Below are 21,998 nucleotides of genomic sequence, written 5' to 3' on the forward strand. Positions count from 1 at the left end.
CACTTGCTATTAACAAAACAATCCAGACATGGTTCTCAGTGACACATTTAGTCTGATGTCTAGTCTGAGTGTAGCCCACCATTTCCACAAAGCCCTCCAGCATTCCAGTGCTGACTTGTTTTCAGCATGACTTACCATGGTGCACAAACTCATCCAATAAGTCTACATAGAAATTGCCCATTTTTTTCCTGCCCCCACCCCCGCCATGAAACGTGCAGTTTAATTATCAACGCTTTGTTTTTGCATTGGCAATATTAACTTAGATGAGGGCCAGGCATAAGATTTTAGATATAAAAATTGCTTCCACAGATAAGCTGTAAGTGATAACCATTTGTAGGTATAACAACCTGGCGTAAGGCATGCAAGCATCTCTGATATCAGGTTTCGCACAATTTCTGTAAGGGGAAAAACGTCCCCAGAGGGACTTGCTGTAACATGAATCCCACCAGGAGAGTCTGTGTGTAATCTGCTTCACAGAACTGTCTCAATACTCTGTGCATATTGGTCTTCCTGAAAGGCCCTGGGTAGACTAGGCAAATATCAGTCTGACAATATAGTCTCAAATTTGCTGATTGGTTTGGGTATGCAAATTCTTCCCTTCTGTGTTGTGAGATATGGATGTGTTCTGAGCATGTCCATTTAGAGAAGAGTCCTGCAGGATTTGGTATGCTAATCTGTGTTATATGCAAATTACATGACACAAAACCTTGAAGAGCACTTTTACTGGGGGAAAAGCAGCTTTAAGATGGGGTTGAGGTGTGCTATAGCAGAAGAGAACATCTAACTTTTCAATCATCGCCCATCTTTTTCTACTGTAGCTCCCCTTTGTGGACTACTGATTGACCAAGTCTGGCCAGCCTTGCTCCTTGTCTCTCTTGGCTTATTACATCTAATAGGGAGGGTTTGTCCCGCTCAGTCTATGCCTCTTTGAAACAGAAACTGATCAGACTGTTGCTGAAGGAGCCCAGAAGACTTAAAATACTACAGGCTGGTTGTGAACATCCCCCTGCATGGGCAAGGTGTTGAGTGAATGTTTGCAATCACCTCCCAGGCACTCTTCCGTTTTCTGGATACCTTCCAGCCTGGTTTCAGTCCTAGTTCTGCAATGGAAGTTGCCTTGGTTTACTTGTGGATAACCTTCGCTGAAAGAGAGGAAATGTGACTCTGATGGTTCCCTTAGCAACTTTCTGTACCATTGACCATGGTATCCTGCTGGGTCAGTTGTCTGAGCTGGGCATTGGAGGTACACCATAGCTCTGTTCCTTGGCAGTTATGTGATGCAGTGCCACATGGTTCTATTTTATTTGCCATTCTGTTCTGTGCCTACCCAAAACTGCTCAATCAAGTTTATCTGGAGATACGGACTGAGGTTTCATCAATACGTGGCACTATCTACCTTTCTAATCAAATTGAGATGTGGTTTCCCAAACTGGTGCCTGAGTATTGTAATGGACTGGATAAGACCCAATAAACTGAGACTCTGTCCAGACAAGATGGAGATACTGTTTGGTGGTTGGTTTGCCCAGCTGAGTAGTGTTCAAGTTGTTATGAAAGGTGCTGTGTTCCCTCTAAAAGACCAGGTGCTGCCTTTGAATGGAGCCCAGAAATGTTCAGCTTGTTCAAAATAGGGCAGCGAGGCTATTAACTGGGACTGGATGGTATATTCATATTAGACAGTGATTTATGATCTTACTCTGACTTTTGTCCTGTTTCTGGGCATGATTCCAAGTGCTTTAACATTCTAAATATCTTTGGGTCAGTTACTTAAAGGAATATCTTCTCCAGTATATACCTACTCTTACCTAGATTATTTTCTGATGTCTATCTTTAGTTTCTCCCACCAAAACTGGAAAGGTGAGTGATGACTAGAGAGGGCCTTTTCAGTGGTGGTCTGCTGGGTATGGAATGCTTGCCTGGTGGCAGCTGGTAGTCTTCCCAGCCCCATGGATGGTTTACAAAGATCAGAAACCTTTGAATTACAGCATTACATATATAAAATGATTTCTTGCAAACATACTCCCCAAACACATCTAAACAATTTTAACAGCCAACAGTAAGAAATCCCAGGTTCTGATTAAAAACCTCCCCATATTCTGCAATGATCTTGCTATTTCCATTATTTTCCAAATGCCTGAGCCTAGAGGAAGGTCCTAACCTGGTTCTGAAAAGCTAACCATATCAGGCAGGACAGAAATTCAGTAAGAAAATGTATGGCGTCGATGGCTTGATGGGATCATTCTCCTTTTCCTCCTCAGAATGAGATGTGTATAATACTATTTAGGTGGTAATGGTGGCCATCATCCTGCCCTTTCCCGCTCACAAGGAACCCAAGAAGCTTCCTATGGGAGACATCTCTGCAGCTTGCATCACATAGACTTAAAACCATACACATCCAAAGCAGAACCTAAAATTAGGCCCAGGAATAAATTGGCAACTAGTAAAGCTTCCTATAGAATGGGTATAATATAGTCTCAGCTACTGGCACCAGGTATTAATCATGCCATTTTATCCTGAGGTGGTTTGAGATGGCTATGTGTTCTGCCTATCACATTGCAGTAATTCAGGTTTACTAAGGATGGAATTTGTATGTTGACTTCAAAGTCAGTCCAGCAGGTTCCCCAGAGAGCAAAAGGGAGAGCAACAATCGGCGGTTGTGCTGCTTGAGGTCTTCAGACTGTGCATATTGGTTAAGAGCATGGGACTGGGACTCAGACGATCTGGGTTCTAGTCCCCGCTCGGCCATGGAGCCAACTGGGTGACTTTGGGCCAGTCACAGACTCTCAGCCCAACCTACCTCACAGGGTTGTTGTTGTGGGGATAAAATGGAGGAGGAGAGATGATGTAAGCTGCCTAGAGCCCTTGGTAGGAAAAAGGCAGGATATAAATCGAAAAATACATACATACATACATATTGGCATGTGCAAAGCACCTGCTTGTGGTTATGCTAGTTCTGTACAAAGCAAAGTTCACAGTTTCTCTAGTTTATTCACCCACAATGTCTAAAATACATCTTATTTATTACTGGAAGATAAATAAACCTGAAAATAAATGAAAATTCTGGCAATTTTTCTGTACAAGCCCAGAAAATTGCCCTAAGTGTCAAACAGCATCTGTCAAATCTTGTATATAATATGGTTTCTTTCTTAACCATTTTTAAAAGTGAGCATCTGGTTCTCAAAATTGTCAAGCTCAGTTTAAAAGCATGTGACAATGCCTAGTAAAAACTCACAAGTTCTGCAGGTGGGAGTGTGAGGCTGATGAACATGATCTTCAGGGCCCTGGAAAGCTTTTATTTCCCACTGACTGGCAGAAGCTGAGTGCATTTAGATAGAGGTAAGTAATTTGTGGAGGTGTCAGGTTTGATCTTTTGTTAGCCCAGAATGTGGATGTTTTGTTGGGGTTACATAGCCACAGCTGACAGGAAAGTTATGTTCCCCTTGCTGCTTTTTTAACCTACTATATTTCTCTAGATTGGGAATCCACCTTGGCTGGAGGACTGCCTCCCCTGGGCAGGAGTGTGTGTGTGTGCGCGCGTGTGTGCAATAAACAGTTTCCATCCTCATGCTGCTTGAGAAGTCTGGTGCTGCCTCTTGCTACATGAGAAGTCTTCCTCGTCATTTGTGTAGTCTGGGAGGTAGGTTTGTTTGTAGCCAAAAGAACAATCTAGTCTGTGTTTCTGCTCCTGTACAGCTAAGCCACCTCTTCTCTACTGGTGTATTTTTAACCTTTCGCTGGGCTAAGCTGCCGGAAAACAAGTGTTGCTGGGCACTACGGGAAGGCAGCTTGAGAACTGCCTTGGGATTTCTGGATCAGTTGCTTCTAATCTTGAGATCCTGAAATACCTTGCTTCACAAAGTGGTGGGGAGAGCTATGAGTCCAGGAATCAGGGCTTTCCTGTTTATGATATTTAATCCATCTCAGAAATGGCCTGGGTTTACTTACTTTGAGAAAATGTTGCTCGCTTGCCTGCTCCTGAGTTGTCTTGCCTTCCATCTGGAAAATTCCGTCAACCTGTTATGAAGGAGTCTCCATCGGAGGAACCCTGGAGCCATGGACCCAAGGCATGGCCTTACGTTTCCTGATGCCATTCATCTCTCAACCCTCAGCTGACCTGGGCCAGGTACTTGGATGGGAGACCACCTGGAGATGAGCTCCGAGCTCTCTGAAGAAAAGGAAAGCTAGAAATAAAGCTGAGGCATCCAGATGGACAGGGCTTCTCTACATCCTTGGGTAGAAGAAGAAATGTTACAAGCACAGCTAGGAATGAGAGAAGTTGCACTTGTAGATAGTCCCTTTAGTATGCAACAATATTTTAATGAAATGTGATAAAGATGTAAGATTGAAGGGCCCTAAAAGTAACAACCAGAGAGTCAGTGGCTTCCTTTGACCTTATTGCTGAATGTTGGGTAGATGCACCATAAATCTCTCATCCATTATTGGACTGTGGAGGAGGAGGCTGGCTTGGTATGCAGAGCTAATTGGATAGGTGGGTTAGGAAGAAGGGTTTGCCTCTCCTAGCTGTGCCCCTCTGGATCATTTGTTTGACACCCGTGTAGTTTTGATGGTCAGGAAGAGGCATCACTGTGGTCTGCAGGCTTTCCTTTCCAGGCGAGTGCCAACCTGCAGTGTTTGCACCTTGTACTGGGCAAGGAGGACAAACTGGGAATGCTGCTGGTGTGCACTCTGCTCCTCCACTTGCCAAGAAAAGGGTGCGTTTTCCCTGAACAATTACTGGTTGATTTTTGAGAACATAAAGACAGGGAAATACATGTACAAATGAGAACAGTGGCTGTGCTGAGTGGAAACGGGGATCTTTCTGAAAGATAACAAAATAGAGAATTGCAGATAGCTGAGGTAACACTACGCACTGTTTCTGAAATTGCCCTCAAGCAATCCTGGAAAGAAACCAACCTGCTCCCACTTTTTTCCCTTATGTTTGTTTACTTGCTTGGCAGCAGCACAGCATCTTGTGGAGGTTAAGCGTTTTAATCAGAGGTGCTGTTTGCTTTGTGCTTGGGGAGCCTCTGTAAATCAAATTGCGAGAATTGATGCTGGAAGATTGGAAAGCTGTCCCAATCCTGCCTGAACTGGTGCAGCGATGGGCACCATGCAGAAGGAGTGTCCCTGCAGCCCTTTTCTGCGTGTGCGGCCTCTTTGCTTGTGTGATGCCCAGGGCTGGTACAGTTCCTTCTGACTTGAGCACTGCCTGTTACCCAGTGAAAACTGGCAGAAATGCATCTAGTTTAATTTGTAAGTTGAGGTGCTCTCCCTTTCCTTCCCTCTACCCTGAAAATTATGTAATATGGAGTCATGTAGCACTATGTTATGTGGAATGTGGAAAACTTCACTTTGATTTTAATGGACAGCTTTCCTGGTAGCCACTTTGTGGTGTGGCCCTTATATAAGTCTTAATGCATTTGTTAGCAGAGAGGGAGAGAGCAATTAAGAAGGGGCCATTGCCAGGCCTGGAGCCGTGTGGGGAATTGCTACGGAAGTGTTGTTACTTCTGATTCTCCACAGAAGGCTGCCAGATCCCATCTAATGCTATGACAGCAACTGCCACTAATCTCATGCTGGGCCCTGATTAGAGCTAGGCAGGCCAATGTCCCTCCCATTGTATTATCTGGCTTGTTTTCCTCATGGTTCATTCCCACAATTTGCCTGTTTCAGAATGGGCTTGTATGCTTCCTTTTTCCGCACTGCCCACTTCTCTGAAGAGCTCTTTGGGATTTGTGACCTTCTGAAAGAAGTCAAGAGGTGGCAGAACGGTTTGGGGGGGAGGTGACAAAGGCAGGGCTGATAGGAGGTGGCCTGTCCAAGAGAAAGTTTGCCTAACAATAAACATTCCTCTGCATGTAAGTGCGTCTTGTTTCTAGTGTGGTGGTTCTCAAGAACTGCTTTTGTTTTTGCAGATGGCTTGACAATTGTGGTGGGTGGATCTTGGCAAGGCCTCTTAATAGTCCCTCCACCTCCATAAATCAAAGCACTTGCCTAACGCATGTTTTAAGGACCTTTAGGATTGTCTTTCCAATGTGATGAATGTGCCTGTGTTTGAGAGCAAAGTCCTGTGAAGTGAGATAAAAGGTTTGCCAGTTTCAGCATCCATCTGCTTCCACGCTGCCAGTGTAAGGGCTGTTAACCTTTATGTGGCCCACCAGTTGAAGAATTTCTGAAAAAGCACAGTTGAGGAACCGCTGTCCTACTGTGCGCACTTTCTACCTTCATGCATATGAGCATTAAGGCAGCATGTGGTGCACAGCCTGCCATTTTAGCCCCTACGCATCAGATTCGCTTGGAACTGATCATCATCTCTTTTAGGAATGCTGTATTTTTCTGTTGAATTTTTAACCAAAGCAATTAAACGCTCTCCTTGCTATTGCATCAACACAGGGCAGGCTGTTGCAGATACAAGCAGGTTGGGGAGAAATTTTTGGAGAGTGTGCAGGATAAAAATAGGCAGACTTATGTGTGCCCCATTTCCTCCTGGAAAGAGCCCATATAAGAAAAGAGGTGATGGGCTCTTCCCCACTAGACACATTCAAGATGCAGCTGGATAGCCACCTGTTAGGGATTCTGTGACCTGCAGTCTTGTGTTGAAGAGGGAATTGGACCTGATGGCTTTCCTGGCCCCTTTTGGTTCTGTTATGCTATGATTCTATCTAAGACAATTGCATGTCAGAATATGTCTGGAGTGGCTCAATCGGAAGGAAGGCTCAAAGTCACTCTGGTTATGGTTGGGCTGCAAATTGGCCAAATGTGTACCTTGCATGGATGTCCCCAGAGGATCCACATTTGTAGAGCTGTAGGTGCCACACTTTTAGTTGAAGATAGCCAACTTCTGGCATTATTTCCTTCTGCTGTCCTGTGTGATAGCATAAAACATGAGTTCTTGGGAAGCTATTAGATTTTTAGTGGATAGACTTTCAGCGTTCCCAACTTGGACTGCAATTCCCATAATTCCCAGCCAGCATGCCCATGGTCATCCAGCAGATCTGGAGAGCACCTGGCTGGGGAAGGCTCCTTTGGCTCACAGCTGCGCAGCTCTGTAGAATGCCCTGTTCATGAAAACTTGTAGCCTCTCTCCTTTCTGGTAGGCCACCAGTTTTCTACTCCTGTAGTCACCTTTAATAAACAGGGATTGTGGTGCCATTTGGATCGCAGTGAAGGCCAGTTCCGTGGGCTGCTGCCCCTTTTTGCAAATATGAGCTTGTAGCAGCTGCTGTTGCCACCATTTTTTAAAGTATGCACTCCTCCGCTGTCTTTAAGAATAGCATCCTTTGCAACTCTTGGCAGATGCTAATCTCAATGGAGTGGAAGACATCACTGGTACACCTCAGCTGCTGTTGTTGAGTGGTTCCTATTTTCTTTCTCTCCTTTTCCAGTCCTTGGCTAATTTTGAGTGTGATGCGGCTGCATCTTGCAGTTGATTAAATGCTGCAGTCGGAACACCGGTGTGCCAGTAGTGAGGGGGAGGGAGAGAAGAGGCTGCGACAGATGATTCCTTGGCCTGCCGGAGATGCCTGCTGGCTGTACATGGGCACAGGCCCACAACTCAAGAGATGTGGTCTCTGATTTAGTTTTCATGTCTGGAGAGTTTTTAAATAGAATTATGGAACTAGAAGGGACCTTGAAAATCACCTACTGCAGCCCTTCTGGGCCAGCTGACCTCCAAGGGTGTGGGATTGCTGTTCCTATCAGTAGTGACCGCCATGGCCAGTGTCAGGAATGCAGTTGTGGCCCAAAGGCATCTGAGGGGCAAGCTGTAGCTAAAGGATCCTTGACAGGATTTTAACAGCTGCACTAGCTTTTCCTAAACTCCTGAGGATGTGTGGGACCACAGCACCCATAATCTTCAGGCGGCAAGTCTTGACCCTGCTGGCTGGGGGTGGTGGGAGCCGTACTTCACACACTTGAAGGCCACTGGTGGAAGGGAATTACACTGTAGTCCTTGATGAAAATTGCCTGAATTTTAAATGTGGCTCAGATCCTTGCTGGCCTTTATGGATCGAACTGTTTGCCAACACAGAAGCACAGAAGCAGAAGCACAGAAGAAGCTAGAAAGGTTAAATTGAGTTTGCTTTGCTGACATTAAAAAAAAAGTAACACATTTTATTGCTGAAGTTATTGGCTCAAGGATTTCTAGAAGGTGTTTCTTTAAAAATGTAAACAGGATGTGCTTTTAACAAAGGGCTGGTTGGTGCTGCACATTGTGTGAGTAATAACACACATGTGTTTACACACACACACACACACACACACACACACACACAACTGACAGCCAGGGCTGTGAATTGCCTCCATTGTGAAGAAAAATTGCATTTCAAGTGCCATCCAATGATACTGATATTCCTGTGTTCTAGTAGTGCCCTGCAGGTATGAATTAGTCTCCAGTTGCCTTTTTGCTTTTTCTTTTTAAAACCACTTTGGTTGCAGCCACATCTGGTACCTTTAGGGTTATGATTAAATAGATTGAAACCTGGGCATTGAATGTGATTTGCTGCCATCTGGTACAGTTTGCTCCAGCCGTCAACTGATTTCTAATGGTGCAGTTTATAATAAGCATTTCATAGAAATGATAGAGGGTGAAGGCTGAATGTAACATTGCTGTTGTCTTTTTTCCCCTCAGGATAGAATAATCAACTTAGCTGTTGGCAGCGTAACATCCTTGCTGCTTCTAGTAAGTATTCAACTTATTTTGGAACATTCAAGCCCGAGACTCCAATCATGGTTTGAAAGAATGCTCTTGCTGAGTAGGACCAAGCTGTACCTGCTTGTACCTGCAAGAAAATGTTGCAGACTATTTTCACCTCCTACAGGGTGAATATTCTCACCTCTTCAGGGTTTCACCCAACCAGCCATGCTTTCTGGCATGCTGGAGGGGGATGAAGGTGGGTCATCCCCCCCCACCCCGTTACCCATTTTTCTTTCAAATGCATGGGAAACTTTCTAGGCTTGATCCTCTTGGAACTTTTTTGAAGTTGGCTTCCTCCACTTGATTTCTTCTTAATTACTTCTGTCACCATCTTATTAGAATGCTGATAGCATGTGTTTTTTGCTCAGTGGCTCCTATTTGGTTTCAGTCCTGTCTGCATTCACTACCTCTTAGCTGTTAGAGAGAATGATGTTGTTGTCTTCATACATTGAGGTATCAGGACTAAGTTCATCTCTGTGCATTCTCAAGGCAATGCAACAGCAAACACAGGTGGTGAGGGCAGAAAGAAATGCAGAAAAATTGGGGCTATAAGAAACAAGAGGGACCCCTGAGGTTTGCAGAAGTAACCCCCTTCCTAGAGCCAGGTGAGGGCCGAGCATGTCCAGTAGCCACAAACGGGCATGGAGGAAGGCATTGGAGTCTCCTGGGGGACACAGCAGGTTGACTTTGTGAACAGAAGCAGTACCGTTAGGAGGTGAAGACACCCTGCAACATTTGGCTGATGGTTCCGCTCGTCCTTCTTAAAAACCCATATAAGCAACCAGCATCACCACATCTTGTGGTAGTGAAATTCCTTAAATCGATTATCACTTGTGTAGAGGAGATCCTGGTCAGGGCAGAATCTGTTGCTTGGAAAATGAACCTAGGAAACTGCTTTCTGCTGACTCTGACCATTGCTCCATCCAACCTAGAGCTACTTATTATGACTGGTGACAGCAGTCTCTGGTCTTGGACAGAGGCCTTTGAGAATCTTTAAATGGAAATACTAGTGGCAGGCTTGAATTCTAGTATTAGAAGGGGGAAAAGCCTCCTTCCCCAAACTTACATATGTCCTTAAGATAAGTGGTTCCACCTCTTTGTCTTTTGCAGCTGCCTTTTGTAAATCACAAAGCTTCCACTAACATAAGGTTCACCTTAACTCTACCTGTCTGCATGTGCTTTTATATGCAGCATCCTTGTTTAACTTCGGTGCAAGAGTGTGGAGGAAAAAAATCCACTGAAATGTTAAGCAGCTTCTGGCTTGTAAAAAATTAAAGTAAATGTACTTTAAAATCTCTGCTTTGAGAGTTTGTTAAATGAGCTAGATGCTCCGAAATTGTGTGCTAAATCCATGATTTTCCAGGGAGTCTGGCTTGTAAGCAGAAGGGTCTTGACATTGTCTGATCATGAGAAATATTCAAATATTTGATGGTGGGTCTGGTCCAGCAACTGCAGCTAAGTTGCACTGTTATATTTGGTTTCAAAAAATACTAGCTTTTGAACTATTAAGTATGCATTTGGTTCTAAACAACCATTCCCATAGTTGTTTGTGGTAAGAATAGTTTCCAAGAGAACTGGCCTGAAAGCCTTAGAAAAGCATAAACACATGCCTGCTTTTGGAAACTTTGGAAGGCTGTATTTATGGGATGTGCATTGGATGTTTGGAGGAGAAAGATGTAACACAAATTGAATTAAGCCTGAGTATTTAGGCTTCATTTTATAATGTGTCTCTTAAAGAAGTGAGAATCTTCTGATCATAGAAGCCACTCTGCTGGAATGAACCGTAACTGTGGAAAAACAATGCCATGAAGTTGATTGGAGCAACATTCCTGCTGATCTGGACTCTTAAGTTAGAAAGCATGGTGGAGAAAGAATATTTAATCTTGTGAAGTAAGAATAACAGTTATGTATATACTTTCTGTGTGAAGCTAATGCCTGTATTCTTGTTCTTTTTCCCTATAGGTCACTCTAATCAGTGCTTTTTTCTTTCCTCAACTACCTCCAAAACCGGTGAATATATTTTTTGCTTTCTGCATCTCCTTGTGTAGTGTTTCAGCTGGCATTCTTGTAAGTATCACTACACTTACTTGTGTGATAAGATTAAATTACTCCTGCTCATATTGAGGGTAGAGTAGTATAGTGTTTTGGAGAATAGGGAATAAGGACTTAATTCCATAAAGGTTTACTATATAGTAGATTTCATGGTTAACAGGTATGCATTCTAAGCCAGCATGGAACTCAAATTTAGAATGTTAGTTCCTTAATTCCAAAATTTCCAGTTTTCCTTGGGGAAAAAGGTGTAGTTCTAGAAATCTTGAATGGGCATGTTTAAAGAGGTATTGCAAAGATAAAAGAGGAAAAGCCTTCTGCACATGAGCTGTCCCTCCCCTTTAGATGGGGAAGGAGGAAGGGTGAAAGTGGGTGCCCCTTATCACCTCTGGCCCTGTCAGCATGCAGCCTGCAGCGGAAAAATTCTCACCTCCTGATCTGCGGCATGATTTATTAGAAAGTTATGCTAGTGCAATCTCCCAGTGAAACCATGAGAGCTGCATTGGATTAATGCAGAAATCCTTGGGACAATGCAGGTAAAATGCCAGTGTTGAGTAGTGTGGTTATGTGATTGCAATAGAGGCAAATCAGTTGTCAGTATCTATCCAGTTCGTGAAAGACAGTATTTTTGTGAAGAATGTAAAACACTCTTGGAAAATTAAAAAATTACTTACTACCTGTCTCAACTATATGCAGGAAGTAGAGCATTTGAGCATAATAGTACAAGCTGAAGTCTGTTCAGGTATGGGAACTGCTCATTCATGCTTAGTTCTGTCATGGTATTGTTGGAAATGGTTGGATGGGAAGGTCCTCTCTATCCAGTCATCGAAGAAGGAAGGCAACATGTACCTTCCAGATAGTTTGGACTTCAGCTTCCATCAGCTCCGGACAGCATAGCCAATATTTAGGGATGCTGGGAGCTTGTAATTCAAGGTGAAGCCAGGCCAGCATGTTTACTGCTTTCAGCAATAAGGCATGTGAAAATAACTATGGTAGCAAAAGTAGTTGCGATTCTGCATCAATTGTTATCTAACACAGCTGGGCTTTTCTTTTTCTCCCTAGATTTACTGGTATCGACAAGGAGACCTTGAACCTAAATTTAGGAATCTAATTTACTACATATTGTTTTCAATTATTATGTTATGTATATGTGCCAATCTCTACTTCCATGAAGTGGGGAAATGACTGTCATAGGGCATACCCTTGAAGACATAAAGTTGTTCCAGGATGCCATGGTAGAAAGTGCTCTCAGGACATATACCTGACCCCAAATGGAGAAAGATTCATCAGCGGAAGTGGCAGAGGGGAACCTGAGTTTTCAGGCAAATTATATTTGACTGGTCTTTCCTTGTGGCTGCTGTCATGACATAACATCTCTGCTTCTTGGGGGAAAACAGGTACTAGGGCACTTAATGAACATTCCAACCTTGTACATGTGTCTCAGAATAGCACGAGCTTTTTCCTTTTGGGAAAAAATTGCATTTTTATTACACTGTACAAAAACTGCAGCACTGCAAATGTCTGTACTTCAGTATAAATAAAAGGCATTCTACTGTTACAGAAGACAAGGGTTCTCACTTGTATTAAACTGAACACAGTTATTTCTGTTCCCTTCCTAAGCAACCAACTGTTCTGTTAACTACAACTTCATTTTCACATAAAGCCACAGACTGAAGACAAGCTAATGTCTGAGGAAGCTAATTACAGCAATAAATATTGGGTTTTTGTGTTTTTTACATATCCTTGTAGTATTGAATCAGCTTTCCCTCTCAGGCTATACTCTAAGCTCAGCTTAGTATCTTTTACAGCCCTTCCACAGGAGACGGAACGTAAATGCATTGCTGAGCTCATTCTGTAAAGGTGTGGTCCAGACTGTACTACCCTTGGCCTCATCCAGCTGAATTATAGCTATCTCTGAAGATGCTCTTCCTCCTATAATAGAGATCTGGATAAAAGTTGGAAGGATTTTGCATTTAAACTTGCATTAAGTTTATTGCAGGGGGGGTTCTTTTATCCTCTTCTTTCTCTTGCACTTGCTGTTGTAGTGACAGCTACAGAGGTTGAAGAATGACATCTGGTCATTCTACGGCTACATCCATTGCCAGCAATAGATTCTTTAGCAACCACCAAGGTCAGGTGCGATTCTAGCAGCATTTTATGCTCTGAGGACACTAGAAGTAACACTGTTAGAAAACAAACTTTTTCTAATGCTACTCCTTGCTTTCTATAGTTACTGCTGTAGAACTATATTTTGTCCCGAGACAGGCTGATCAATGCGCAGGAAGAATTCCTTTCTTTAGTGAGCTCACTCTTGTTACTGCACTATATAGGCGTAAAAGAGTGAAGGAACTCCCTCACTGGCAGATTCAGTCTCTAAGCAGTCAAGTTCAGGGATCAGCACCTCCTGTGAAATACTAAAACCTTGGCTTTGAGCAGGTGCAGGTGTAACCCCTTTAAAGCATGAAATCAACATGCTTCTGTGGCCAGCAAATGCTTCACTTGAAGTGGTGATTCAGAGGTTACGGACAGCTGTTTCACGACACAAATATGTGCCTCATGAGACCATGCGGCGTGATTAGTGGCAGGTTACTAAATCTTCCACATCCTTTGAGTCTTCAGAACCAGGACTGTCCAGAGAGGAGCCAATAATATGGGAATTTTCTCCATGGTGTTGCAATATAGGATCTGAAATGGAGATTTACATTAAATGATGCAGAAATTCCAAACAAGCTGGTGTATTTTGATCCATTTGTATTAATAATTGTTTCTTAGGTAGTATAACAAAATGGCCAAGTGCAACAACTCTTAAGATGGGAAATCCACTGTTAATTTCTTTTGCTTGGGTAGGACTTGGTAAACAGGGCTAGAAATCTTAGCTGCTTTCCATTTCCAGGACTATTTTGCTCAGTGTATCTCTCAGTCTGAAAATGGCATCACCCACAGTTCTCAGACACTCATCAAAGAAGGACCACAGAAAAGAGTTATTAAATGTTTTAGGTCTCCATCATTTTAAAAATAATGCCTCCTATGTGGGCAAATGGATCAGACCTCTACTTGGCCAAATTGTAGGACAACAAAGTTTTATCAGGCAGTCAGCTTCCAGTAAGGATAGGAAGAATTAGAACACACACGTTAATATAATTGGCGGTGGCTCTCAGGGAATGAGCCTACCTGGTTGTGGGGCTCCAGCCCTGCAACTGGTATCAACACAGCATGTGTTTTGGTACTGGCTTTAAACCTACTGATCAAAGGATTTTAGTTGGGTTTTACTATGCTAGCCGCCTTTGTTTTATTTTGTTTTGATGCTTTTATTATTTAAATTATGTCTACACTGTCTTGGTATCTGAGGGTGAAGGGTGGTTTTAAAAGGCTTCATTAATAAGTAAATTTAAATCCATCTTAGACAGGCCCAGCAAGGGAAAAGATGCAACTACTCATTTGCTCTGTGCTAGCTCAGCATTACATGGACATACAGAAAGCATACAAGCCCAAACTTAGGTTGGCTTGTCTCCAGTAACACAGCTGTGCTGTGGGAAACCTGTCACCTTCCAGAGGTTACTGAAGTTTCCATTATTTCTAATCATTTACCATGTTGGTTGGGGATGTCAGGAGTTGGGAGTCAATACCACAAGAGAAAGCCATGACAAGTCAGCTCTATGCATGGGATGGGAAAAAAATAGGATCCTATCAGTAGAAATGAAATGGATCAAGAATATCGTAAACTGCATTCCCCTCTTGAGCCTTTTTTTTTTAGAAAGAACACGAACATGCTCAGGTTCACCAGTTACCTGTTAGTGTTGTTAGAGGCAAGACCGATTCACTGTCTATATCATCTGATGTCTGAATAAAGCCGCGTGGAGAAGGTACAATGAGAACTGTTTCATCCATAGTGGACTGTTCAACTTGCTCTTCTGTTGTTGGAGAACTGAGATCCTTTATGGACAAAACAAACAGCTTTTTCTAACTGGGTGGACACAATAGTACTTTTAAAGGGACTATAGTAGTAAAAATATACGCTGGCTTGCTCAAACTACTAGGAGTAGAAGATGGAAATGTATTCACAGCTATGGGGTTTGCCTCCCAGTAGCCAAGTCCATCAAAGCCATGCAAAATATGGCAGTGCAGCTATTGGATAATGTCCTTTCAATTAGAAAGAAGCAAACAGAAGCTCTCCCAGCGCATGCCACATTTTCCCCCTATGAACAGAATTTGTCAGGGCTCAGACAGGGTCCCACATGATTTATAATATGGTCTCAACTGGTACTGGGGCATAAGTGAAGCTCCTGTCCCAAGCCTTACCAAAAATCTTTCTCCTTCTGCCATTGTCCTAATAAAAACCAATCATTCATGAAAGGAGGCAATCTCTGCTTGCTTTACATTGGAGTGCCTAATTACACTAGACTTTTAACAACCAAATCAGGGTAGAGCAACAGGATCATGACAGAGTGAACTTTTAGCAAAGGAGGCACACACTCAGTGGGGAGCTGCAACCAGTTGTGTGTTACACACACAATGCACATTCGTCATCTCCACTGTTAAATTTTTTCAGATGTATGTAAAGCATATAATGCCTGAAGTGGCAATTGGTCAACCTCTAAATGCAAACATTAGAAGTCTTTCAAATAAATACATTATAATAAAAGAGGCCATGTGCTTCTCTAAGAACCTCAGCTATGGGGGGGTGGGGGGATACAAATGAAATGAATTTGTCTCTTGGCATCATTGTACTGAGATCATGAACTCTAGAAAATGGGCATGCCTACTAAGGGATCTTGGGAGTGTTTTATTTTTAAAATGTGTTAATTGAAAAAGTCCACTTGGCTGAAGCCTACAGCAACATCTTCAGTTACTAGGGCCAGACTTCCACAAACAGCACATTGCTTTGTAGTCCATAGTTTGAAACCAGGAGAGATTGCTAGGCTGAGGGGCAAAGTTACATGCCTGCCCGCTTCCCACTGTCATGAGGCAGTGTGTCTTCAGGAGGATGGTGTGGAGAGACCTCTTCCTTCCTGAGGGGCCTATATGGATGCACAGTAGCAGGGGCCATGTCTAAGCATGTGTTTGCTCAGGGTGGGCACAGTGGTCCCATTTGCATTTAAGTGGTAAATTAAGAGTTAATTATCCCATGAGTTGCTGCACTATGTCCTGGACAGGTATGAAGGCCATTTTGCATATTCAGCTTCCAGTAGGGCCAACTGGAGTTTGCAATGCATCAACCAACCCAGATGCTATAAGCTAACTGTGGGTTGTAGGTATAATTAACCCACATTTTGCTCTTATTATCCATGAATGGGGTTGATGTGTGCAAATCTGACCACTGTGCAGGTGTGCATGAGGCTTTGCTGTATCAAACTAAAGGGGTTTCCAACCTGTGCCAAGCTGGGTCCAATCACTAGTAATAAATAAAAGCAGCAGAAGTAACAAGCTGGTGTTGTTTAACATGCATTAAGTTCCCACTATGTGCCAGACTCTTGCCATGCCATTAGGCTTGCTTTTCCTTACCTCAGAAACGTATGTTCCAGCCAAATTGGACTGACAATGCTCTTCATGCTTGAGGTCTGTATCCAGAATCTCTTCTCTGGCTCTTACCATGACCCTGTCTATGAGTTCAGTGCTATTTCTGCCACCAAATTTGGAAGAGTCGTCTTCGCTGTAAGTGGACTGCTCTTCAACAGCCAGCTTTGCGGGGTGGATCTCGTCAGGAAAAGCATCTTCTTCCAGGGAGGTTGGAGGGTCCGCTAGGTCGACTGGCTGAATGTCTGAATCAACAGTAAGTTCCGCCTGGGTTACAGAAGGAGAAATTTCTTCTGCTGCAACGGTGCGAATTATGACACTTGGCGCATGACACTGTACTGTGACATTGTCACTTGAACTCAGCAAGCGCTCTGGCTTTGAGAAATGGCCACAGAATGGATAAGTGCCACAGAGGGTCTCAGATTTCTAACCTGAGTTTATCCTAAATCCGTAACTTGAATGCAAGTTTCTTAGTTCAAAATGGCTTAAAGAGAGATAAATCACGTGAGTATAGCAGAGAATAAAGTGAAATTCTGGAGGTCCTGTTATCCCCCCATGTCATGAATTTATTGCACTGCATCCCATCTACAACTGCAAAAGGGACAAGCTGGGCATTTTACAACAAGTAATAAAAACAGGCAGAAAAATATCACAAGCCCTCAGTGTATTAGCCACAGCTTAACAGGGTTCCTGTCATTAAGGCCACACATGGCAAATAATTATGGGAGATCTGCAGGACTATATTCTGCATAGATTTATGTAGTACATATCCATGCTACATTAGGAAGAATCTGGTAGTTATAGAAGAATTCAGTCGCCTTGTAATTTCTGCAGGAAATACCTGAGGCTACAGCATCGTAAGCAGTTAATTGCTATCTGAATAGCAAAGGAAGGCGCCTGACATCTAATACTTGGCCTCGGAGGTGTGGTATCTCCTGTTGAAAGAAGAGAGTGCTAACTTGGGAAAAGATGGCTCCATGTGGTGGTGGGGAGCTAGAGAAATGAGAAAGGATATCCCTCAAGGGGGGGCATGGTGATGCTGGTGAGCATGGCTCACTCCAGAGAGAAAAATGCTAGTGGAGAAGGCTGCAGCAAACCTCTGGCACTGCTCCTGAGTGGAAAATACACCCCAACCCTATTGCATGCAGCCAGGGTCCCCAAAGCCCATCATGCGCCAAACAAGCAAGTCCAATTCAAATATCGTCATTGTGAATCATTTGGCCTGCTCGCAGGGAGCTTTCACCGAGTTTTCAGATTTGACTGCAACAGGTCTTTGTACTTTGCCACAACTAACTACTACAGAGATTGCTCCCCAGATAAAATGGTGCAATTACTTCAATTCTTTTGCATCGGATGTTCTTGTTTATGTTTCAGTAGAGGAGTATTACCCATAGTATAATGGACTAACAACAGTCCTGAAGCTATCCATCCTCAACCTGCTCTGCCTTTGTAGCTCTCCACTTCCCCCTTCAAGATACATACGGATAAAGCGTGGACAATGATCTGTTCTGGTGAGGCTGGTGCAGCAGCAGCAGCAGCTGTAAGGGTCACAGTTGGGCTGGTGGTTAGTGTCAAAGGCAACCCCTGGCTTGAGCTTGTCTGCAGTAAATAAGTGCCTGGAGTTCCCGTAGGCTGCAGATGGAAAGACTAAGAAAAGAGGAGAGGACTTCAATAGAAGCAAGTCAACAGCAGACAGACTCCTCAAGCACGCACTCATTCCAAAGTCTAGGTGGAAAGAAGCTGGAATCAAAAAGGAGCACCTTTCCTAAACGTAACAAACCAGGAATCCATTTAAATCTGATACCTGATGACAACTGCTATCCTAATGAACCACATCCTTTCTTCTTGTGGCCTGCCTCCAGGTATGCATTGCTGGATCTCTTATGCACTACATTTCCCCCCACTTACAATGCAAGCTGCTCCAGGCAGTGCATATTACCCCCCCCCCCCCCAATTTTATTTTCACAGCAACATGTCTAGGTTAGGGACAGTGAGCTTCTCAGGGGAATGAAGATTTGAATCTGAGTGTCCCTCCAACCTCACTCCTGGTTGAACACTCCATTTGCTAGATAAAAGAAAGGGCAATGTGCAGCCTGCAGGAAGCCCCTATCCCTAAAATTTGTGGCAGGAGCAACAATACTATTTCCCACTAGATTTCAGTGTCAAATTACTATGGAAAGCTAGAATTTGCTGCCATCATCCTCATCCTCATCTCCATCTCAGTAGCTGAAGCTTCCTGGGCAGTGTACAATTGCCAAAAACAAGAAAATACAATATAAAATATAAGTAACACTAAAATTATTATAAAATTTCATTTGAAATTTACAACTGGATATTTACAGCTTAAATAGCTAAGACAGGTACATGCTGCTGGGCCTCCTAAAATGACTGCTGCCCTCTCAAGCTTCCCTCGGCAGTAGCAACTGGCAGATGGCTGCAGATGCTGATCACAGAGTCTGGCTGACTGTGGCCAGGAGGACTGTTCCATCAGGTATTGTGGCTCCAGGCTGTGCAGGGCCTTATAGGTTTAAAAGCACTCTGAATTGGGCTCAGAAGTGTATAGGCCACCAATACAAGCAGGCCAGGAGTGGTGTTATGTGCTTGTACCTTCTGGTTCTGGGTATTCTGCATGTTGCACAATGTGCAGCTTCTGAACAGCTTTCAAGGGCAGCCCCACATAGACTGCATTGCAGTAATCTAGTGTGGGGATTATTAGTATTTAGATTACTGAAACCAGGCTATTCCTGTCCAGACAGGGGTATAGCTGGGCCACCAGCTGAAGCTGGTGGAAGGTGCTCCAAGCCGTTGAGGCCACCTGAACCGTAAATGACAAAGATGGCTAAAGGAGCACTACCAAGCTACAACCCTGCTGCTTCAAGGAGAGTGCAACCCCATTCGGAACAGGATGAATACCCTCCATCTGGTCAGAAAAAACCACCCAATAACAATCTAGTCTGGATTGAGCTTAGTCTGATAGCCCTCATCCAGTCCATTGTTGCAGCCAGGCACCAGTTCAGCACATCCACAGCCTCAAAAAGGAGAAAAAGAGCTGCTTCCTGATGGTAATGAACTCCAGATGGTCCCACTCAGTGGTTTTGCGTAGATGTTGAACAGCATGGGGCACAAGACTGACTCCTGGGGAACCCCATACTGAAGAATCCAAGGGGCAGAGTGACCCAAGCTGTTCTCTGTCAAAAGCTGGTCTAAACCCCAATGGAATTTGATGAGATTATCCTTCTTCTCCAAGAGTGCCTAGAGCTGGCTGCCCTCTCACAAACCTTACTTCCAAGCAATACTTGACCAAGCTACCCTTTCGTTCACTCCCATAAATCAGCAGTAAAGTGATGGTCTGTTTTCGCCAGCATGAAATTCACCAGTGTGAGGATGGCAAGACAGTGGTCTATGAGAAGGTCTAGGGTTATGTTTGTGAATCCACCACTCCTCCCAAGATAGCTAGCCATCCTCTAAAGGCTTACATGGCTGGAGCCCAGTCCCTTTAGGGAAGACCTTCCTCTTTTTAATTTCCTCAACAGAGATCCTCCGTTCCAAACTCCTCCTTTTTCTGATTACTAAATGGCAGGAAGAAGGGTCTTTCCAACATGTCACCCACTCCCGAGAATCCTCTCCGTTGCATCATCTGTTTTCCATGGTTCAGAATTTTTTTATCTTCAGACACCTGCTGGATGAGGCAGATTGCTGCAGTGGTGTCTCTGTCTCCAATTCACTGTATGATTTGAATAATTTACAGTGCAACCCTATGGATGCCAAAGGGATTTACTCTAGATAAGTATGCACAGAATTACAACATCAAACACCTGAAACGGAGTTAATGTGTAACACAGTTTCCTTACTTCATTATAAAACATCCAACACTTAGTACAATAAGAACCTGGTAGATGAATTGCTCACTTTTTGTGAACTTAATATAACAGCACCATGTACACCAGAACACTTTCAATTCAGAAGGGCAAACTAGTTAAGTGTGAAATAATCAGTACAATTCTGGCTTACTTACTGGCAGAATTTCAAAGGTCTGTAGTGTTCCACTATTCAGAGTTATAGTCTCAGAATCAACTGAAGCAGCAGGGGAATCAGAAGAAGCTATGGAGTAAGAGGGAAACACATACACATATATGCATATATATATAGAGAGAGAATCACATCCCCACATAAAGTTTTCTTGGGTATATTGAATTAAACAGAAAAGCAGAACCTCAAGAAAAAACTAATGAATGTATGCTGCAGAGTGGTGACTTGCCTATTCATAAAGGCAGCTAGCTAATCTGCAACTCCTTGGGTTGTGGTGCCATGCAAAGTAAATTGATAGCTACATGGAGATTGATGAAAATGTAAAATATTCACATGTTATTCATAAGCAATTACAACACCACAAACATCCCACTTCTTTACAAGTCTCTGACAGCAAAGTGAGAATTGCAGAATCCATGCCTTTAGTTGGGTACTATAGGCTGCTCTCTATAGGGTTATTTATTTATTTAGGGTTATCTCAAGTGATCTTAGAGAGGGAACAGAATATGGGCAGCTCTTTTGCAGGGAGGATATTGCCTAATACCTGTATTTCTTTATGGAGACCCATTGGAGCATGCCACATTCTGCCTCTTCCTAGAGCTCTGCTGTCACTCCAAAATAGATGTAACCACTGGGAATTTTTTATATACACTTATTCAATGTATTTACAGGCCACTTTTTAGGGCCACACTCTCAAAGCAATGTGTATGAAATGAAAAATTAATAGTATGCTAAGAAGATCACATGAAGAGCACAGTAGATACAACAAAGAGGTGAAAAAAATACTTTGAAACAGAGAGCCATCCATTCTCTTTAGGAAATACAACAGTAAAAGAGGCAGATCCTACATGTATGTTCTCTTTCTTTTTCCAAGGAGCTCAGAGTGCCTAGGATGGGATTGCTGGTCAGCATTTACAGGGCCAGATTTTCTTACTTTAGTCGAAGAACCAAACCCCATGCCTTTAGACCCTTTTATAGGAAGGAGAAATGTCCTTCCTTTGCACACTGGAACACTAACAGTGAATTCACCTATGACAACCCACAGTAGGTAGCTAGCCATGGTGGGTTGTTATATAATCCAAAATGAGACTTCTTTCTGCAGGGTGGCTTGTGTTTGTGGGTTTGTTGGAGCCACATTGGGTTGTTGTGAGGTCTGACCCCACTGAGGGTTGCAGGAAGTGCCAAATGAGCAACGTGGCAACAATCCCTCTTGTTGCCCATGCCCAAACTCACTGTGTGGTGTATACCATGGTCTGCATATCATATTCGGATTATCATTGTGTATGCAAGAGAGGGGCAATGCTCATGTACACAGACAGGGTCTCTGTCTGTCTGGGGCAGCTTACAGATCACTTTGCTACCAGATCAAAACGAGGTATCCACATGAAGCCCATGCCAGGCTAGGGAGAAGAAGCAAGTCATGAGTGCCAGCCACTTACAGACATGAGTAATCTGGACTGGAATTTGCAAAGCTGCCATGGGGCCTGAAGAGTTGCTTGAATTTTCGTCTAAGCGAGCCACTCGAATCTGAACGTGTTGAACCCCAGAAGCGGAATGAGCATTTGGGAACCCGGGTAAGGATTTATTCTCTGAAAGTTGATGCCCTGGAGTGTTTTTTTGGCTTTCATGGAGCTGTTTCAGACCTTTTATAAGAACTAAAACCAAAAACCAAAAAACCATAGTCACTCAATGATGCTGTAAATATAAAGAGGAA

At 43.4% G+C, this 21,998-nt stretch overlaps 2 protein-coding genes across 12 annotated transcripts in view; one reads left to right on the forward strand and one right to left on the reverse strand.

Annotated features, from left to right (window-relative positions):
- Positions 1 to 12,301, forward strand: part of TMEM243 (transmembrane protein 243) — a 24,422-nt gene extending 12,121 nt beyond the window's left edge. For both annotated transcript variants that reach the window (XM_044423355.1, XM_044423356.1), the window contains exons 3-5: positions 8,627 to 8,677; positions 10,655 to 10,759; positions 11,804 to 12,301. In XM_044423355.1, coding sequence (XP_044279290.1) covers positions 8,627 to 8,677; positions 10,655 to 10,759; positions 11,804 to 11,926 — 279 coding nt within the window. In that variant the 3' untranslated portion in view covers positions 11,927 to 12,301. The remainder of the gene's footprint in view (positions 1 to 8,626; positions 8,678 to 10,654; positions 10,760 to 11,803) is intronic.
- Positions 12,178 to 21,998, reverse strand: part of DMTF1 (cyclin D binding myb like transcription factor 1) — a 33,723-nt gene continuing 23,902 nt past the window's right edge. For 5 of the 10 annotated variants that reach the window (XM_044423345.1, XM_044423347.1, XM_044423348.1 and 2 more), the window contains 6 exons: positions 21,724 to 21,939; positions 20,271 to 20,356; positions 17,738 to 17,902; positions 16,244 to 16,522; positions 14,530 to 14,674; positions 12,178 to 13,426 (listed from right to left, as the gene is read on the reverse strand). In XM_044423345.1, coding sequence (XP_044279280.1) covers positions 13,317 to 13,426; positions 14,530 to 14,674; positions 16,244 to 16,522; positions 17,738 to 17,902; positions 20,271 to 20,356; positions 21,724 to 21,939 — 1,001 coding nt within the window. In that variant the 3' untranslated portion in view covers positions 12,178 to 13,316. The other 5 variants (XM_044423349.1, XM_044423353.1, XM_044423352.1 and 2 more) reach the window with 5 other exon arrangements.

This window comes from Varanus komodoensis, unplaced genomic scaffold (assembly GCF_004798865.1).
Source record: "Varanus komodoensis strain SLA01 unplaced genomic scaffold, ASM479886v1 scaffold13_3, whole genome shotgun sequence".
NCBI classification, from domain to species: domain Eukaryota; kingdom Metazoa; phylum Chordata; class Lepidosauria; order Squamata; family Varanidae; genus Varanus; species Varanus komodoensis.